General features: G+C 36.7%; 3 protein-coding genes across 6 annotated transcripts in view; 1 reads left to right on the top strand and 2 right to left on the bottom strand.

The window, feature by feature from the left end:
- The window catches only part of LOC127495149 (NACHT, LRR and PYD domains-containing protein 12-like), a 400,157-nt gene that overhangs the window by 365,354 nt on the left and 16,209 nt on the right, over window positions 1-18,594 (bottom strand). The gene's annotated exons all lie outside the window — the stretch shown is intronic.
- The window catches only part of LOC127495187 (uncharacterized), a 287,303-nt gene that overhangs the window by 172,823 nt on the left and 95,886 nt on the right, over window positions 1-18,594 (top strand). The window contains exon 3 of one of the 2 annotated variants that reach the window (XM_051861859.1): window positions 920-1,138. The exons of the other annotated variant lie outside the window; for it this stretch is intronic. Within the exon in view, the coding sequence (XP_051717819.1) occupies window positions 920-1,039 (120 nt within the window). The 3' untranslated portion in view covers window positions 1,040-1,138. Of the gene's footprint in view, window positions 1-919; window positions 1,139-18,594 lie in introns of those variants that run through there. 2 annotated transcript variants of the gene reach the window in all.
- LOC127495147 (NACHT, LRR and PYD domains-containing protein 12-like) overlaps window positions 1-18,594 on the bottom strand; it is a 267,772-nt gene that overhangs the window by 126,734 nt on the left and 122,444 nt on the right. For 2 of the 3 annotated variants that reach the window (XM_051861643.1, XM_051861645.1), the window contains 2 exons: window positions 15,959-16,132; window positions 2,889-3,062 (listed from right to left, as the gene is read on the bottom strand). In XM_051861643.1, the coding sequence (XP_051717603.1) occupies window positions 2,889-3,062; window positions 15,959-16,132 (348 nt within the window). The remainder of the gene's footprint in view (window positions 1-2,888; window positions 3,063-15,958; window positions 16,133-18,594) is intronic. The other variant, XM_051861644.1, reaches the window with a different exon arrangement.

Below are 18,594 nucleotides of genomic sequence, written 5' to 3' on the forward strand. Positions count from 1 at the left end.
TGGAATTTTTATTATTGCTGGGGATTTTAATCAAGCCCATCTTAAGACTGTACTTCCCAGATTTTACCAACACGTAACATTTTACCAACCAGATTTTACCCCCCCTAGAGGGGAAAATACCCCAGATCATGTTTATACAAACATAAAAGATGCTTATAAAGTTATAGCACGCCCCCACCTTGGAAAGTCAGACCATCTTACTTTGTTTCTCACTCCTGCTTACAAAGCCTTGGTTAACAGTGCTAAATCAACTTATAGGATTGTTAAAGTTTAGCCTGAAGTAGACATTAACCAACTCCAGGACTGTTTTGAAAACACAGATTGCAACATATTCTCCCATCAATCAAACCTAGAGACATTTACTTCATCTGTGATGTCATATATCGGTTACTGTGTGGATAATGTCACTGTTAATAAAAAGATCAGAGTGTATCCAAATGAGAAACCATGGATGGATAATGAAGTCAAACAGCTGATCAGGGCAAGGGACATAGCCTTTAAATCAGGAGATATCTCTGCTTACAAAGTTGCCCGAGCTAGCCTTAAGAGTGGCATCAGGTCTGCAAAATTAAAGTATAAACAGTGGATTGAAGAGGATTTCAGCAATAACTCTAATCCATGGCGAATGTGGCAAGGCATTCGGGTAATCACCGATTATAATAAGAAGAATGACATACAACATTTATCATCAAATAATAATGCTTATCTTGCAGAGGAACTTAACAGCTTCTTTGCTCGGTTTGAAAAGGACAATAATCAATTTCCAGTTCACTTCAAACTGACAGGAAATTCACACCCCCTTGTTCTCCATACACAGGAGGTACGTCAAGCGCTTAACAACATCAACACAAGGAAAGCAGCTGGTCCTGATGGTGTGCATGGACGTGTATTACAGGCCTGCGCCTACCAACTGGCAGAGGTGTTTACAAACATTTTCAACCTCTCCCTCTCCTTATGTAAAGTTCCTACGTGCCTAAAAACCACGACCATTGTGCCTGTTCCAAAAAAAAACATGGTAACATGCCTCAACGATTATTGACCGATTGCTCTCACTCCTGTTATTGCGAAATGTTTTGAAAGGCTAGTAATCACTCACATCAAAGACTCTGTACCAGTTGATCTAGATAAACATCAGTTTGCCTATCGGGCAAATAGATCGACTGAGGATGCCATCTGTACAGCCATGCATGCTGCCCCTTTCACATCTGGAAAAGTCCAACACTTATGTCAGGATGCTCTTTGTTGATTACGGTTCGGCATTTAACACCATCGTACCAAGTCAACTGATCAACAAACTCCATGTATTAGGACTAACCCCTTCCATATGTAGCTGGTTACTGGATTTTCTTACCAACCGCCCTCAGTCAGTGCGGTTGGACAAGCATACATCCTCTACCTTAACTTTGAGCACTGGTGTGCCACAAGGATGTGTGCTGAGCCCCCTTCTTTATGCACTTTTCACTCGTGACTGTCAAGCTATCCACGAATCGAACATTCTAGTTAAATTTGCAGATGATACGACTGTCATTGGGCTTATATCAAACAATAATGAAATTGCATATAGGGAGGAGGTTCAGAACCTGACAGCGTGGTGTGACATCAACAACCTGGTCTTAAACATCAAAAAGACCAAAGAAATTATTGTGGATTTTAGGACCACTAAAAAGATCACCCACAGTCCTGTGAATATTAAAGATGACTTTGTAGAGAGAACCACCAGCCACAAGTTTCTGGGAGTTACCATTACAGAGGATCTCTCCTGGGGTGACAATACCGCATGTTTGATAGGCAAAGCACAACAACGCCTTTACTTCTTGAGAAAGCTAAGGAGAGCTAACCTTCCTCAGAAGCTGTTAGTCAACTTCTACAGATGTACCACAGAGAGCATCTTGACTAACTGTATGACAGCCTGGTATGGCAGCTGTACTAAAGCTGCCAAAAAAGCCCTGCAGCAGATTGTGAAAACAGCACAGGATATTGTTGGCACTGATTTACCATCTCTTGAACATCTTTATAAAACTCACTGTTTAAAAAGGGCCAATAATATCTTTAAGGATATCACTCATCCCTGTCACAATTTGTTTCAGCTCCTCCCATCTGGAAGACGCTTTCAATCAATCCGTGTACGCACAAACAGACTGAAAAACAGTTTTTTCCCCTCAGCAATAACTTTATTGAACTCTATCTCCCAGACCAAGTACAATAAGTTACTGCTCAATAAGTTCAACAAGAACATTTATGCTGCTATATTTTAAATTACTGTCTTAATTAATGGCTTATTTTTTATAACATTATCTATTGTATGATATCAGTTATTTAATTATTTATTAGTAACTATTTCATGTTTTTAACTATTGTAATTAGATGTTGTTAGTCATTTGTATTGTCTTCTTAATGCACTTTGGGGTTGGCACAAGATAAATTTCGTTGTGTTACACAATGACAATAAAGTACTTGACTTGATGTAAAGTGGGACAACAACAATCATCAGGCCGTTGGCGCCCTCTGCAGGCATTTGTTATAATACATAATTGTTTATACAATGTATATTATATTATGTATTTTAAAAGTGTTGTTATATCAAACCATATGATTACTTGCTTTTGATCCAGATATTATTGCCCCATTGTTATTATATTTGTACTTTAAGTCATGTTAAAGGCCATTGTTTGCTTAGGTCTATTTTTATTATCACAAAAAATATCCGATTACTTGATTAATTGTGAAAATAATCAACCAATTACTTGATCACCAAAATAATCGTTAGTGACAGCCCTAAATGTAATAACAACAGTTTAATTCCCCTATTCCATTTTGTTACTTTATGAATAAATGAAATTATAAAATTCAGTGACTCAGTTTCATGTGAGAGTCACGTATGATCTTACCTCAGTTTCTCCAGTTTACATTGAGGATTCTCCAGTACAGCAGAGACTATCTTCACTCCCGAGTCTCCTAGATTATTCACAGACAGACTCAGTTCTCTCAGGTGTGAGGGGTTTGATCTCAGAGCTGAAGCCAGAGCAGCACAACCTTCATCTGTGACACCACAATCACTCAACCTGTAGAGAACAATGACACACTCTTCACTCTCTCAGATCAACAGAGACTTCATTATCAAAGAGAAACCAATAACATAAACTCAAATCACCATGTTAGATGATCTTGATCTGTGTCACAGAGAAAAAAAACATTATCATAACACACCTGCAGTCAAATTCAAGCAGAAATACATATATTTTTAAATGTATGATCATAATTTGTGCAATATCTCTTTTTTAAACAATTAAATATGTCAGTGAGTTTTACTGTTACTCTAAGAGATTATATAAAAACTGATAACAAATTAAAACTGTATATCACATAAAAATCTAGAAAAATTGTAACAGGAGAGGTTAATGTAATGAACATTAAAGATTTATGAAACCCCCCTCTTTCAGCTCAAGTCTACCTCACAATCATCTTAAATGTGTGTGATCAGATAGAGATAAAAAGAGCAGGAAATCTGGCCACGCCCCCAAGCTACGCCCCCAGAACTTCTTATTTTTAAATATTTATTTTTTCACATTAAAAGATATATCTTATATTGTAATAATACATACTATTGTCCTGCAGCATTTAATAATCATGATAATAATTAATATATTATATAATAAAATTATTAATAGAATTGTTATTATTAAAGTTCCTGCCAAAAGTCTAGAAACAATTAATTATTTTGAAATAAATCTCTTTTTCTCACCAAGGCTGCATTTATTTAATCAAAAATACAGAAAAACAGTAATATTGTGAAATATTATTACAAATTAAAAAAACTTTTCTATTTTAATATATTATAAAATGTAATTTATTCCTGTGATCAAAGCAGAATTTCAGCATCATTACTCCAGTTTTCAGTGTCACATGATCTTTCAGAAATCATTAAAATTCGATTTGATGCTCAAGAAACATTTCTGATTATTATCAATGTTGAAAACAGTTGTGCTGCTTCATATTATTCTGGAAATGGGGATACATTTTATTTTTCAGTATTCTTTGAAAAAGAGAAAGTTCAATGAACAGCATTTACAGTATGTGCATTTATCAAATATATTAAATTTATTAAAGCATTTATTAAATAGTAATATTTTGTAACATTTTAAATGTCTTCATTCTTCTCACTTTTTATCACTTTAATGTATGATGAATTATAGTATCAATTTCTCTCTTTTTTAAATCTTTCCACAAATGTTTGAATGGTATCATTATTTCCACAAATATGTTTGGCAGCAAAAACTGCTTTTTAACATTGATAATAATAAATAGTGAATGTTTCTTGAGCAGCAAATCAGCATTTCTGAAGGATCATGTGACACTGAAACTTCTCTTTGTAAACAACAACAGAATTATAAACGATTCTAATGACGAATGTTGCGTTCCCAAATGCAAATTAAAGCGTCACAAACGCAGCAGCATTTACAGTGAATCGACACTGAAAACACAGTACTGTTACAGCAAACATGCAGCGCGTCAGACTATAGCCTATATTTATGTAATTACATCACAACCGTTGTTAATTTTATGACAGTACTATGTAATCTCAAATTCTCACCAACATTCATAAAAAAAGTTTCCGGTGAGTAACAAGTTTCAGCGCTGATTCTACTCGCATTTGGTGCTTTGAACCATTTGAACCCTTTTAGGACTTTTGTCGCGTCTAAAAACGCATGGAAAACGCGTCCGCGCCGCTTTCTTCTTTCCAAAGCGCTCCGGTGGCGTCTGCTGTTAATAAGCAACCATGAGCTGCGCTCTCCATGACGACGCGGTAGTTTCAGCAAAGGATATACGGATTTCCAGCACTGAAAATCACTTGCAGTAGCTCTGCTACTAGATTTATTTAAAAATGTGTATCCGTGTACAGCTCTGATCAGATGTTCCTCCATCTTGGCTGATCTTTGTCCTGCAGATGGCTCTGTGGACCATTCCGTCCCTGACGTATTAGAAAACATAACATTTTCACAGTTTATTTAGTTAATTGTTTAAGGCATTTCGTGATTTGAATCATCTCGCAGTAACCAGCATAACCCTGAACTGTGATGAGATTGAGAGTGTTTAAAGAGTGTTAAATGTTGATCGTGAGTAAAAGTGTGTTTTTCAGTGTGACTATCAGTACTGCAGTTTCACCTTCATGAGGAGCAGCTCATGTGTTCAGTCATTTACAGATCAATCACATCAACTCACAGCATCAGGAGAAAAAGAGCAAACGCTTCAAAAAGAAACATTCATTCTCTTACATCATATGAACAGACGTGATATAAAATTGATGAATGGTAATTTGATCATGTTGTTTCAGTAGATTTGCTTGTAATGAATGTAATAATAGTTTGGGGTTTTAATGTTACTTTATGAATGATTTAAACTGCATAAAAGATTAATTTGATCAATATAAATGTGAATTAAATGAGATTCCTCTTCAGTTATCAGAAATTAATATTCTTTGTTTTGCTTATCTTTCTGCACCTCTTTTTCCATGATCATGTTTATTGTTAGTGTTTATTTGTTTGTGTACTATTTTTTGTTCCATTAGTTTAGTTTTGTTGTGTGTAAATCAGTCTCCAACAAAGGTGTCGTGTGATGCAGTGGCGAGGCCAGAAATGTTAAAGTGAGGGACTGTTCTGTCCTCTGCAGGCGTGTGTGTTGGGCAGCATAATACAGACAGATAAACATTTTAACGTGATGAAGAGGCTTCACTGCTTTGTGTGCTTGACGCTATGAATCAGTAACAAATAAAGTTTTTCGAATGGTAGTTTAATTAAACCTATGGCAAACAGCGCCATCTAGCGGGGAGGAAGGATTACGTCAGATATGACATGATACTGACCTTGGTGAAATATGGCCGACCTCAATGCCTACTCTAAAATTACATCATTTTACCATAGAGTACCTCAGGGATGACGTGTTTTTGTAGGCAAAACCCGGAAGTGAGTTAGCATTTTAGGACTTCCGGTTCCATCGCCCCAAAGTCAATGGGTTTTTTGAATGGGTTTTTGCTAAATCGCCTGAAATAAGGTCTGTGGTTAACAAAGCCTCTAAATATTTTCACGTTTTGATCTATGACATAAAACACACCAGCAGGGGCGGATTAAGGTGGTCAGGGGCCCCTATGCTGCTCTTTGTGTGAGGCCCCCCCACCTTAATCATTATGCTTTCTTGAAAAAATGTATTTAATGCCATACATGGTCCACACGCAAATATTAAGGTTAACTGGCACACGCTCATCAAGACAGCCAATACTACAGTTTTTCTTCTATGTCCCTTCAACTGGTGGACCACCACAGTAAGACAATTACCACCACATTGCATAGGTAAAATGTGAAATTGAAAATCATAAATCATATAAACCAATATATAACATAGCATAGGCGGAGGGTGAACCAACTCTAGGGTAAGGCTAGATGCGATTCCTCCATGAAAACATAGAGTCTATGTCATGAAATAGTTACGTGTCGCCTATCAGCAACCTATACACATCCCAATATAAATGCAAAAAAATGTGATCTTCAAATTCTGAATGAATTAGGCCTATTATGGAAGCCCGTTTCCACCATTAAATAAAAAATTAAAAACTGTAATTGTGACTTTTTATCTCAACATTGTGACTTTTTATCTTGCAACTTTTTTTTTCTCACAATTGCGAGTTCACAATTCTGAGATATAAACTCGCAATTGCAAGAAAAAAAAGTCGGAATTGTTACTATATTGCGAGTTTATATCTGGCAATTCTGACTTTATAACTCGCAATAGTGAGAAAAAAAAGTCAGAATTCTGAGATTAAGTCGCAATTACTGTTTTGTTTTGTTTTTTTTATTAAGTGGCGAAAACGAGCTTCCATACTATAAAGCCTAGAAAGAGCATAAAAGCGCTCCCTTTATAACCACTAAGCTGTCACTCATCTTAATTCATTGCGATCTCACAAAGTTTTACTAATCGATTAAGCTGACTGAACAATGAATATCTTATCTGGCCTACATAATAACTATATTTTTTTGTTAAAAGGTAAATTATAACGAGAGGATTTGAGTGTGCAGATCTCAGCACTGGACAAAAACTCATGCGTTCAAGAAATCATCAAGTAAGTTTGTGATTGGCTACATTGCTCAAAAATACGTTGTAAATAGGAAACCTGTTTATTAGTTTCGACGCTCTCAAGAGCACAATCACCAGATCTGTTTATGATGAGACTGAGAGCATTAGCGAGAGTGCAGAATTCAGTTAGAATTCCGAGTTCAGCTCGCGCACTGAACAAAACTCCGGCGTTTCAGCGACTAATCTGAACACCTCTGATTGGCCATTGCAGTTGTAAGCTCAACAGAATCGTGTGTGATTGGTTATAGGGCGCAAGATCTATATTAAATGCCGCAACCAACACTTTTCATTTAATTTTTATTTTCACTTTATTACTAGATTTAGTTTAAATGTGCAGACGCATTTTTGGCTAAAGCCCCCGTTAATTTTTGACCCACTGCCAGGGGAAGGCTAAGCCTTCCCCAGCTCCGCCTATGATACATAGCCTAATCAGCATAAAACTTGCCACAGCGCACCAGTAAACGTATTTATTATGAGTGTGTAGTGAAAAAACAGCAAGCAGACTTTCTAAACATTTTAATAATTTATTGTTTCAAGCTTTCTACAGATATATTTCTCGTGTCTGTGAGGGAAGTACGGTTCATGTTTGTTACGTGCTCAAGTTCACAGAGATGACAGAACGCGCATCCTGGTTGATTTCATTTCACAAAAGCACACCGTTTTCTGTTATTGTGAGTTTACAGAAATAAAAGTAGACCCTTTACAGTTTGTATTACTCTTATCTGTATGACCAAAATGACGGAGTATTTTAAGTTATCGCACCTGCGCCTCCATGTCATGCAGCGAGCGCGCTCTCCACACAAACGGATATGCACCAAATAATAGTGCACATTTATCTAGGACTACCAGGCTAACATTAGCGGACTTGTAAAGTTGCTACTACTTGCATGTTTCAAGTGATAAGCCGTATTTGAGGTCGATGAATGATAGGCGAATGTTTGTATTTCCTGCGTTAACGATCTCTCCCTCACGAACTGCGTGACTTCGCCACGTCTTGATGTATCCAATGCCTTGAAGTATTATGTCAATTTAGGTATTTTTTTCAGTATATCTTGTTCACGTTGTTGTTTTAACCTTTGTATTTTCCGATTTTTTGTGCTCCACTATCATAATTTCTTTCGGACATTTTGCCGCTATGCTGCCTAGCAATAGCAGTGACGTAACGAAAATGATTGACATGATTTGATCAGCAGCTGATTGGACAGATGTGACCCAAATGTCACATCTATCCAATCACCTGATTTTTTAATGTTTCTTATGGGCCAATGAGGGTCTTTTTTTGTTCGCGCTGTAAATTAAAAAAAAATAAAAAATAGCCTGGCCAATCCGGGGCCCCTGCACATGTGGGGCCCCTAGGCTGCAGCCTAGGTAAGCCTGTGCGTTAATCCGCGCCTGCACACCAGTTTTAACCCGCTTGTGATTTTTCAAACCTTTATTGTGTCTTAAAAACGGCGGTTGCTAACAAATTGCTAAAAGGGACTACTTCCTTTGGTGGGGACTTTAGACGTCATCATGACAAACAGGACATTTGGACAGCATTTCTCATGGAAAAGTGGATAAGTATTCATACACAGCGCAGATCATAATCAGAGAGCATGTTTTTAAATAAAGTTGTTTTCTAAATAAAGTTTGAGGAAGCTTGGTGGTGCTGACGTTGATCCGCGACCATGGTGTGCTGTAGTCCGTTTATAGCCTACTGTTAGCTTTTTACATCTGACGACTTTATTTAGGCTTCAAAATGTATAAATGTTGTGTTAACTTTTAAAGATTATCTTGATAGACAAAACATGTAAGTGACATATCCCTTTGTTAAACACAGAGCTCATTTTTCGTGATTTTCCAAAAGTCTATGGGAAAAATGCACTGGCTTTCGATCGAGGGAACCCGTGCGCCGCTAACTTCCTTGTCATTTCTGACTTATAACAAAAAACAGAACTAAAAGCTGCTATATGACAAGGTGTACAGCAAACAAGCTAAAAAAAAAACGCAGAACCAAAAACCCAGAAGTTTTTATAAGCTGTCGACCCAAAAAAACGAGCATTTAAGGACTAAAAAGTGGATACAGAGCGCGACATGTCACATGACTATGAGAACTACGCCCACTGGAGGGTAATGTAATCAGCGACAGGAAATATAATATATAAAACTGACATTTGGATATTTGACTTATCAGTGACTAAATGTTTACTGCACACGTAGGCTTACTGAGGCATACTGAGTGTCAGGATCCCAAAATTGACCCATTCTTCCTGCTGATGCTTTATTGCCTGTATCCACTTTTGTCTCCTTAAAGGCTTTTACGGTTCGGTAGCTTATAAAAACTTAGTTCTGGGTTTTTTAGCTTGTTTTCTGTACACCTTGTCACACAGCAGCTTTAAGACATTGTTCTGTTTTTGTTATAAGTCAGAAATGACAAGGAGGCAGCCTCACGCAATACAAAGTCAATGAAGACGGTTGGATTGTTTCCCCCCCGGTGTGGGCGTGGCCTAAATGCGCTCTGTCTCTATAGAGGGTGTGCACGTGACGTCACCGTCGACCGTTATGACTGCGGTTACGCCCACTGAGTGGCAGCATTGATTTTCAGCGTGAATGCTGTGAAAAACACACAAAACTCATCCAAAACGGGAAAGAGCTTTGCGATTGACTGTACAAATAGCGTAATCGTTTGTTTTACTCGCGTTTTCGCAGTTTCCCCTATTAAATCCAGTCATGCAGCAGGTTCTTGTACCACTCAGTCCAGCTGAGGGAGCGCGTTCCGGCGGGAAACTGACGTCAATGCATACCCTCTATTGTTAAATTCACCATCCTAACGACAACCTGTCACAGTTGTATGGAGGACCAAACCTGCAGAAATTAAAAATTAATAAATTAATAAATGAATGAATGAATAAATATATAAATGAATAAATAGATAAATAAATGTGATAATAGGAAAATAAATAAATGAATAAACGACTTGATCAAATATATGATTCATTTTTAATAAAATTAATTTTTCCCCCTTAATTTATTTTCTGCTTTTGTTTTAATTATTTCTAATTTTATTTATTTTTCCATTTAAATATTTACTTATTTATGCACTCATTTTTTATATTTATTTATTCCAATATGTATTTATTTCCAAATTTATTTATTTTAACATTTATTTTTTAAATTTATTTTCATATTTATTCTTACATTTCTTTGTCATGTATGATAATTAGGTGGGTTGGTCTTGCTTACCATTGGTTCATCATTGATCGAAGCGCGTGCTCGATTACTCTGTATTTGTAGTGACAGGTTGTAGCTCTCGCGTGTTATTCACCTTATTTTCGCGACAACAGGGTGACGTCATTGCGTTGGTTTTGTCATCTTCCTGCTGAGAGGGACCTAAACTAGTCGCTAGTAGGGATGGGCGATACCACTTATTTTGTTTTCGATACGATACCAATACTTTCAAGGCCAATATCGCCGATATCGATACTGATACGATACCTCTAATATAAATTTATAGATTTTAACATTTATTCAATTATTGAATTACTAAGAGTAAAATGGGTTATGATACCCACTTAACATTATATTTGAAAGGCATTTTAACATTCAATATGCCTTAATTGCAGTTTATTAGATTATATTTTTGTTTACACATAGTTAAAATGTTTACTTGGTAAACCAAATCTACAAATAAGCCTACTATATGCCTAGCTGAACTATGGTCACTTTAGTAATGGTTCATTTTCATAAGCTGCCAGTGACAGGCTGTTGCACCCATTCAATGCAGCATTTGTATTCTGACAGAACATCACTATGAACTTTTAACCTTCAATGTAAATAAATGTAATTGCACAAAGTATGTAGGCTACTATTTCATTTTGTTTATTGTGAAATAACTAATAATAATAATATTTTATTTTTCTGTCTGCTGTTAAGCACTGTTCTGGGCTGCGTTTCCCAAAAGCATCAACGATACTTTCTTACGATGCTAAACGCAACCCTGTTTGAATGTAGGGTCGGCAGTGAGCGAACACTCTGTGATTGATTGGTTCTGACTTGCAGTATTTGCGTGTTCAGATGAGCAGGAAAATACTTCTGCTACAAATTATTCGCTAACATAGGTTATTTGTCCAATTCAATGAATATTGTATACATTAATTTATTGTTAAATAAACAAAATAACTGGTAAAAAAAAAAAAAAAAAACACCTTAGTATCGATATTTTAATTTGAGTATCGATACTTTCAATACTCAACGTCAGTATCGATATATGTCTCCTCTACGATGTTGCGGTAAAGAAGTCACGCCGGGTGCTGAACAGGTTGTCAGATTCAGGTAAGCTAACTTAGCTAGCCATGTGCTTGTTAGCCTAACGTTAGATTTGTGAAGTCCGTTCTATGAATGTGAGATCAGTAACGAGCAGTTAACAAAATACAACGAATCTTGCATTATTACCATTGCCACCTATATATTTAATATTTACGATAGTACAATGGTACATATTTATTATAGTACATTACAGTCTTACAGTAGCTTACATTATTCCTGTTACAGAGATTGCAGATGATAGCAGGCCAGCTACATCTCTCATTCAGATATTGATATTGACCTACGTATTAACACTAGAGTTAGAGATTGTGTGTTTACTGTCTCGTTATTAATGTATCTCTCTCACACACTGTTCTGTTCAAGTATGGGTGCCATCATACATTAATTCAGGATGTATTTATAATACTAATGTAAAAATATGTTTATGGTTCTATTATTTCCACAGATGCATCGATGAGTGTCAGTGATGCAGTGGACAACTGTGAGGATGATCACATCCACATGTCCTGAACTGTGATGCAGAAACACAATGGGAGGATCCATCTGTCTCTGACCACAACTACACTTCAAAATCACAACTCAACCTGAAGCCGCCTACATCTGATATGAGAACACAATGAGCCGGCGCCGTTATACACAACTCTGCTGAGAAACAACCACCTCTGTCAGCTCACAGGGTTGACATTGGATGTACACTTGGGATCAGCTCCTGATGACTCTGATGAAGCTGCGTCTTCATTTATTGCAGGGTGATCTTGCTGAAAGGGTTGGTGTTTCAAAACCTGGTGTTGTGATAAATTCATAACTGCAAATTCAGGATTTCTGGAATACCTTCGTCCAGGTGATGAAGTAATTGGAGACAGAGGCTTCACCATAACCGATCTCCTCTATGAAAGGAAGGTGAAACTTGTCATCCACCAAGAGAGACATGCAACTCTCCGAAGAAGACACCACCAACTCCAGGCGCATCGCCAAGCGGTCATATGACTAAAAACTTCAACAATCTTTCTTACAACAGTTCCAATTAACCTCACCCCTAAAATTGATAAAATGTAGAGAATTTGCCCTGTGTAACCTTCTAAGCAACATAATTTCTGATGTAGAGGATGAATAAGTGTTGATGTGGAGGTGCGGGACTATCATTTCCAATTCACGGAGGGAGAAGACGGAGACGGCGCGAGGAGAGGAAGCAGAAGAGGGGTAAACGAGCGGGCCTACTAGTGAGACTAAGAACTACTCCATCTTTCTTGCAAATACTAGATCACTTACCACCAAAATGGATGAGCTCCGACTGGACATTGTCACACATAAACCCACAAAGGACTGCTGCCTTCTGATTTTCTCCGAGTCGTGGCTGAACCCTAGCATACCGGATGCTGTAGTTGAGCTAGCTGGCCGTACGCGACATCATGCCGACAGAACGACCGAATCCGGAAAGAAAACAGGAGAAGGACTCTGTGTTTTTCTTAACGATTCCTGGTGTGCTAATTCTGCAATGATCGATAAGGTTTGCTCTCCGGACTTGGAATATTTAATGTTAAGATGTCGGTCTTTTTATTTGCCCAGGGAATATACAGTTGTGATTGTTATGGCCGTATATATACCACCTCAGGCCAATGTTAAGGTGGCACTGGAGCAATTGTATGACGTTATTAGTAAACAACAGATCATACATCCTGATGGAATTTTTATTATTGCTGGGGATTTTAATCAAGCCCATCTTAAGACTGTACTTCCCAGATTTTACCAACACGTAAAGTGTAAAACTAGAGGGGAAAATACCCCAGATCATGTTTATACAAACATAAAAGATGCTTATAAAGCTATAGTACGCCCCCACCTTGGACAGTCAGACCATCTTTCTTTGTTTCTCGTTCCTGCTTACAAAGCCTTGGTTAACAGTGCTAAATCAACTTATAGGATTGTTAAAGTTTAGCCTGAAGTTGCCATTAACCAACTCCAGGACTGTTTTGAAAACACAGATTGCAACATATTCTCCCATCAATCAAACCTAGAGACATTTACTTCATCTGTGATGTCATATATCGGTTACTGTGTGGATAATGTCACTGTTAATAAAAAGATCAGTGTATCCAAATGAGAAACCATGGATGGATAATGAAGTCAAACAGCTGATCAGGGCAAGGGACACAGCCTTTAAATCAGGAGATATCTCTGCTTACAAAGTTGCCCGAGCTAGCCTTAAGAGTGGCATCAGGTCTGCAAAATTAAAGTATAAACAGCGGATTGAAGAGGATTTCAGCAATAATTCTAATCCATGGCGAATGTGGCAAGGCATTCGGGCAATCACTGATTATAATAAGAAGAATAACATACAACATTTATCATCAAATAATAATGCTTATCTTGCAGAGGAACTTAACAGCTTCTTTGCTTGGTTTGAAAAGAACAATAATCAATTTCCAGTTCACTTCAAACTGACAGGAAATTCACACCCCCTTGTTCTCCATACACAGGAGGTACGTCAAGCGCTTAACAACATCAACACAAGGAAAGCAGCTGGTCCTGATGGTGTGCATGGATGTGTGTTACAGGCCTGCGCCTACCAACTGGCAGAAGTGTTTACAAACGTTTTCAACCTCTCCCTCTCCTTATGTAAAGTTCCTACATGCCTAAAAACCACGTTTTTTCTGTTCCAAAAAAAACATGGTAACATGCCTCAGCGATTATCGACCGATTGCTCTCACTCCTGTTATTGCGAAATGTTTTGAAAGGCTAGTAATCACTCACATCGAAGACTCTGTACCAGTTGATCTAGATAAACATCAGTTTGCCTATCGGGCAAATAGATCGACTGAGGATGCCATCTGTACAGCCATGCATGCTGCCCTTTCACATCTGGAAAAGTCCAACACTTATGTCAGGATGCTCTTTGTTGATTACGGTTCGGCATTTAACACCATCGTACCAAGTCAACTGATCAACAAACTCCATGTATTAGGACTAACCCCTTCCATATGTAGCTGGTTACTGGATTTTCTTACCAACCGCCCTCAGTCAGTGCGGTTGGACAAGCATACATCCTCTACCTTAACTTTGAGCACTGGTGTGCCACAAGGATGTGTGCTGATCCCCCTTCTTTATGCACTTTTCACCCGTGACTGTCAAGCTATCCACGAATCGGACATTCTAGTTAAATTTGCAGATGATACGACTGTCATTGGGCTTATATCAAACAATAATGAAGTTGCATATAGGGAAGAGGTTCAGAACCTGACAGCGTGGTGTGACATCAACAACCTGGTCTTAAACATCAAAAAGACCAAAGAAATTATTGTGGATTTTAGGACCACTAAAAAGATCACCCACAGTCCTGTGAATATTAAAGATGACATTGTAGAGAGAACCACCAGCCACAAGTTTCTGGGAGTTACCATTACAGAGGATCTCTCCTGGGGTGACAATACCGCATGTTTGATAGGCAAAGCACAACAACGCCTTTACTTCTTGAGAAAGCTAAGGAGAGTTAACCTTCCTCAGAAGCTGTTAGTCAACTTCTACAGATGTACCACAGAGAGCATCTTGACTAACTGTATGACAGCCTGGTATGGCAGCTGTACTAAAGCTGCCAAAAAAGCACTGCAGCAGGTTGTGAAAACAGCACAGGATATTGTTGGCACTGATTTACCATCTCTTGAACATCTTTATAAAACTCACTGTTTAAAAAGGGCCAATAATATAGATAAGGATATCACTCATCCCTGTCACAATTTGTTTCAGAAGACGCTTTCAATCAATCCATGTACGCACGAACAGACTGAAAAACAGTTTTTTCCCCTCAGCAATAACTTTGGTGAACTCTATCTCCCAGACCAAGTAAAATAAGTTACTGCTCAATAAGTTCAACAAGAACATTTATGCTGCTATATTTTAAATTACTGTCTTAGTTAATGGCTTATTTTTTATAGCATTATCTATTGTATGATATCAATTATTTAATTATTTATTAGTAACTATTTCGTGTTTTTAACTATTGTAATTAGATGTTGTTAGTCATTTGTATTGTCTTCTTAATGCACTTTGGGGTTGGCACAAGATAAATTTCATTGTGTTACACAATGACAATAAAGTACTTGATCTGATGTAAAGTGGGACAACAACAATCATCAGGCCGTTGGCGCCCTCTGCAGGCATTTGTTATAATACATAATATAATTGTTTATACAATGTATATTATATTGTGTATTTTAAAAGTGTTGTTATATCAAACCATATGATTACTTGCTTTTGATCCAGATATTATTGCCCCATTGTTATTATATCTATATTTTAAGTCATGTTAAAGGCCATTGTTTGCTTAGGTCTATTTTTATTATCACAAAAAATATCCGATTACTTGATTAATTGAAAAAATAAGACAGATTACTTGGTCACTAAAATAATCATTAGTGACAGCCCTAAATGTAATAACAGTTTAATTCCCCTATTCCATTTTGTTACTTCATGAATAAATTAAATTATAAAATTCAGTGACTCAGTTTTATGTGAGAGTCACATATGATCTTACCACAGTTTCTCCAGTTTACAGTGAGGATTCTCCAGTACAGCAGAGATTATCTTCACTCCCGAGTCTCCTAGATTATTCACAGACAGATCCAGATCTCTCAGGTGTGAGGGGTTTGATCTCAGAGCTGAAGCCAGAGCAGCACAACCTTCATCTGTGACACCACACTTACTCAACCTGTAGAGAACAATGACACACTCTTTACTCTCTCAGATCAACAGAGACTTCATTATCAAAGAGAAACCAATAACATAAACTCAAATCACCATGTTAGATGATCTTGGTCTGTGTCACAGAGCACAAAACATTATCATAACACACCTGCAGTCAAATTCAAGCAGGAATAATACATATATTTACATGTATGATCATAATTTGTGCAATATCTCTTTTTTAAACAATTAATTAAATATGTCAGTGAGTTTTACTGTTACTCTAAGAGTAACAGTTTTTTTTATATAAAAACTGATATAACAAGTTAAAACTGTTTATCACATAAAAATCTAGAAAAATTGTAACAGGAGAGGTTAATGTAATGAACATTAAAGAGTCATGAAACCCCCCTCTTTCAGCTCAAGTCTACCTCACAATCATCTTAAATGTGTGTGATCAGATAGAGATAAAAAGAGCAGGACATCTGGCCACGCCCCCAAGCCACATCCCCATTATTTAAAAAAATATATATATATTTTATCACATTAAAAGATATATCTTATATTGTAATAATACATACTATTGTCTTGCAGCATTTAATAATCATGATAATAATTAATATATTATATAATATAATAAAATTATTAATATAATTGTTAAGTTTATTTTAATATATTATAAAATGTAATTTATTCCTGTGATCAAAGCAGAATTTCAGCATCATTACTCCAGTTTTCAGTGTCACATGATCTTTCAGAAATCATTAAAATTCGATTTGATGCTCAAGAAACATTTCTGATTATTATCAATGTTGAAAACAGTTGTGCTGCTTCATATTATTCTGAAAATGGTGATACATTTTATTTTTCAGTATTCTTTAAAAAAGAGAAAGTTCAATGAACAGCATTTACAGTATGTGCATTTATCAAATATATTACATTTATTAAAGCATTTATTAAATAGTAATATTTTGTAACATTTTAAATGTCTTCACTCTTCTCACTTTTTATCACTTTAATGTATGATGAATTATAGTATCAATTTCTCTCTTTTTTAAAACTTTCCACAAATGTTTGAATGGTATCAGTTTCCACAAATATGTTTGGCAGCAAAAACTGCTTTTTAACATTGATAATAATAAATAGTGAATGTTTCTTGAGCAGCAAATCAGCATTTCTGAAGGATCATGTGACACTGAAACTTCTCTTTGTAAACAACAACAGAATTATAAACGATTCTAATGACGAATGTTGTGTTCCCAAATGCAAATTAAAGCGTCACAAACGCAGCAGCATTTACAGTGAATCGACACTGAAAACACAGTACTGTTACAGCAAACATGCAGCGCGTCAGACTATAGCCTATATTTATGTAATTACATCACAACTGTTGTTAATTTTATGACAGTACTATGTAATCTCAAATTCTCACCAACATTCATAAAAAAAGTTACCGGTGAGTAACAAGTTTCAGCGCTGATTCTACTCGCATTTGGTGCTTTGAACCATTTGAACCCTTTTAGGACTGTTGTCACGTGTAAAAACGCATGGAAAACGCGTCCGCGCCGCTTTCTCCTTTCCAAAGCGCTCCGGTGGTGTCTGCTGTTACTAAGCAACCATGAGCTGCGCTCTCCATGACGACGCGGTAGTTTCAGCAAAGGATATACGGGTTTCCAGCACTGAAAATCACTTGCAGTAGCTCTGCTACTAGATTTATTTAAAAATGTGTATCCGTGTACAGCTCTGATCAGATGTTCCTCCATCTTGGCTGATCTTTGTCCTGCAGATGGCGCCACGCAGCGCTCTGTGGACCATTCCGTCCCTGACATATTAGAAAACATAACCTTTTCACAGTTTATTTAGTTAATTGTTTAAGGCATTTCGTGATTTGAATCATCTAGCAGTAACCAGCATAACCCTGAACTGTGATGAGATTGAGAGTGTTTAAAGAGTGTTAAATGTTGATCGTGAGTAAATAAGGTATTATGCAAAAAAAAAAAAAAAAAAAAAAAAAAAAAAAAAAAAGGTACAAAAGCTGTCACTGAGACCCCAGGCATGTAGTCTAACATTTAGGTAATATGTACACTTTTGGTACCAATGTAGGCCTACATTTGAGGTACTAAGCACTAATCAAAGGTGTACCTCTTTGAAAGGGTACCGCCCCAGTGACAGCTTTTGTACCTTTTTTTCTGAAAGCGTGTTGTCTTTTAATAATGTTGTATTATTTTTTTTACCATTTTCTGTGTAATAATTTTATCTTTTATTATCATATAAGTGGATTTTCATTTTTATCTTATATTAATGGTATTTTTACTTCTTTTAATGTGAAGTAGGCCTACTTGGTGTCTGTTGTAGGCCATAATGCTTTTTATTGTAAAGTACTTTGAGCTTCATTCCTTTTATGAAATATGCTGTGAATAAAGTTTATTATTATGACAACAAATAATGATATAGTTTAGCAACATATGATACAGTTAAGCATCATCA

Source organism: Ctenopharyngodon idella, chromosome 15 (assembly GCF_019924925.1).
Source record: "Ctenopharyngodon idella isolate HZGC_01 chromosome 15, HZGC01, whole genome shotgun sequence".
In the NCBI taxonomy this organism is placed as follows: Eukaryota; Metazoa; Chordata; class Actinopteri; order Cypriniformes; family Xenocyprididae; genus Ctenopharyngodon; species Ctenopharyngodon idella.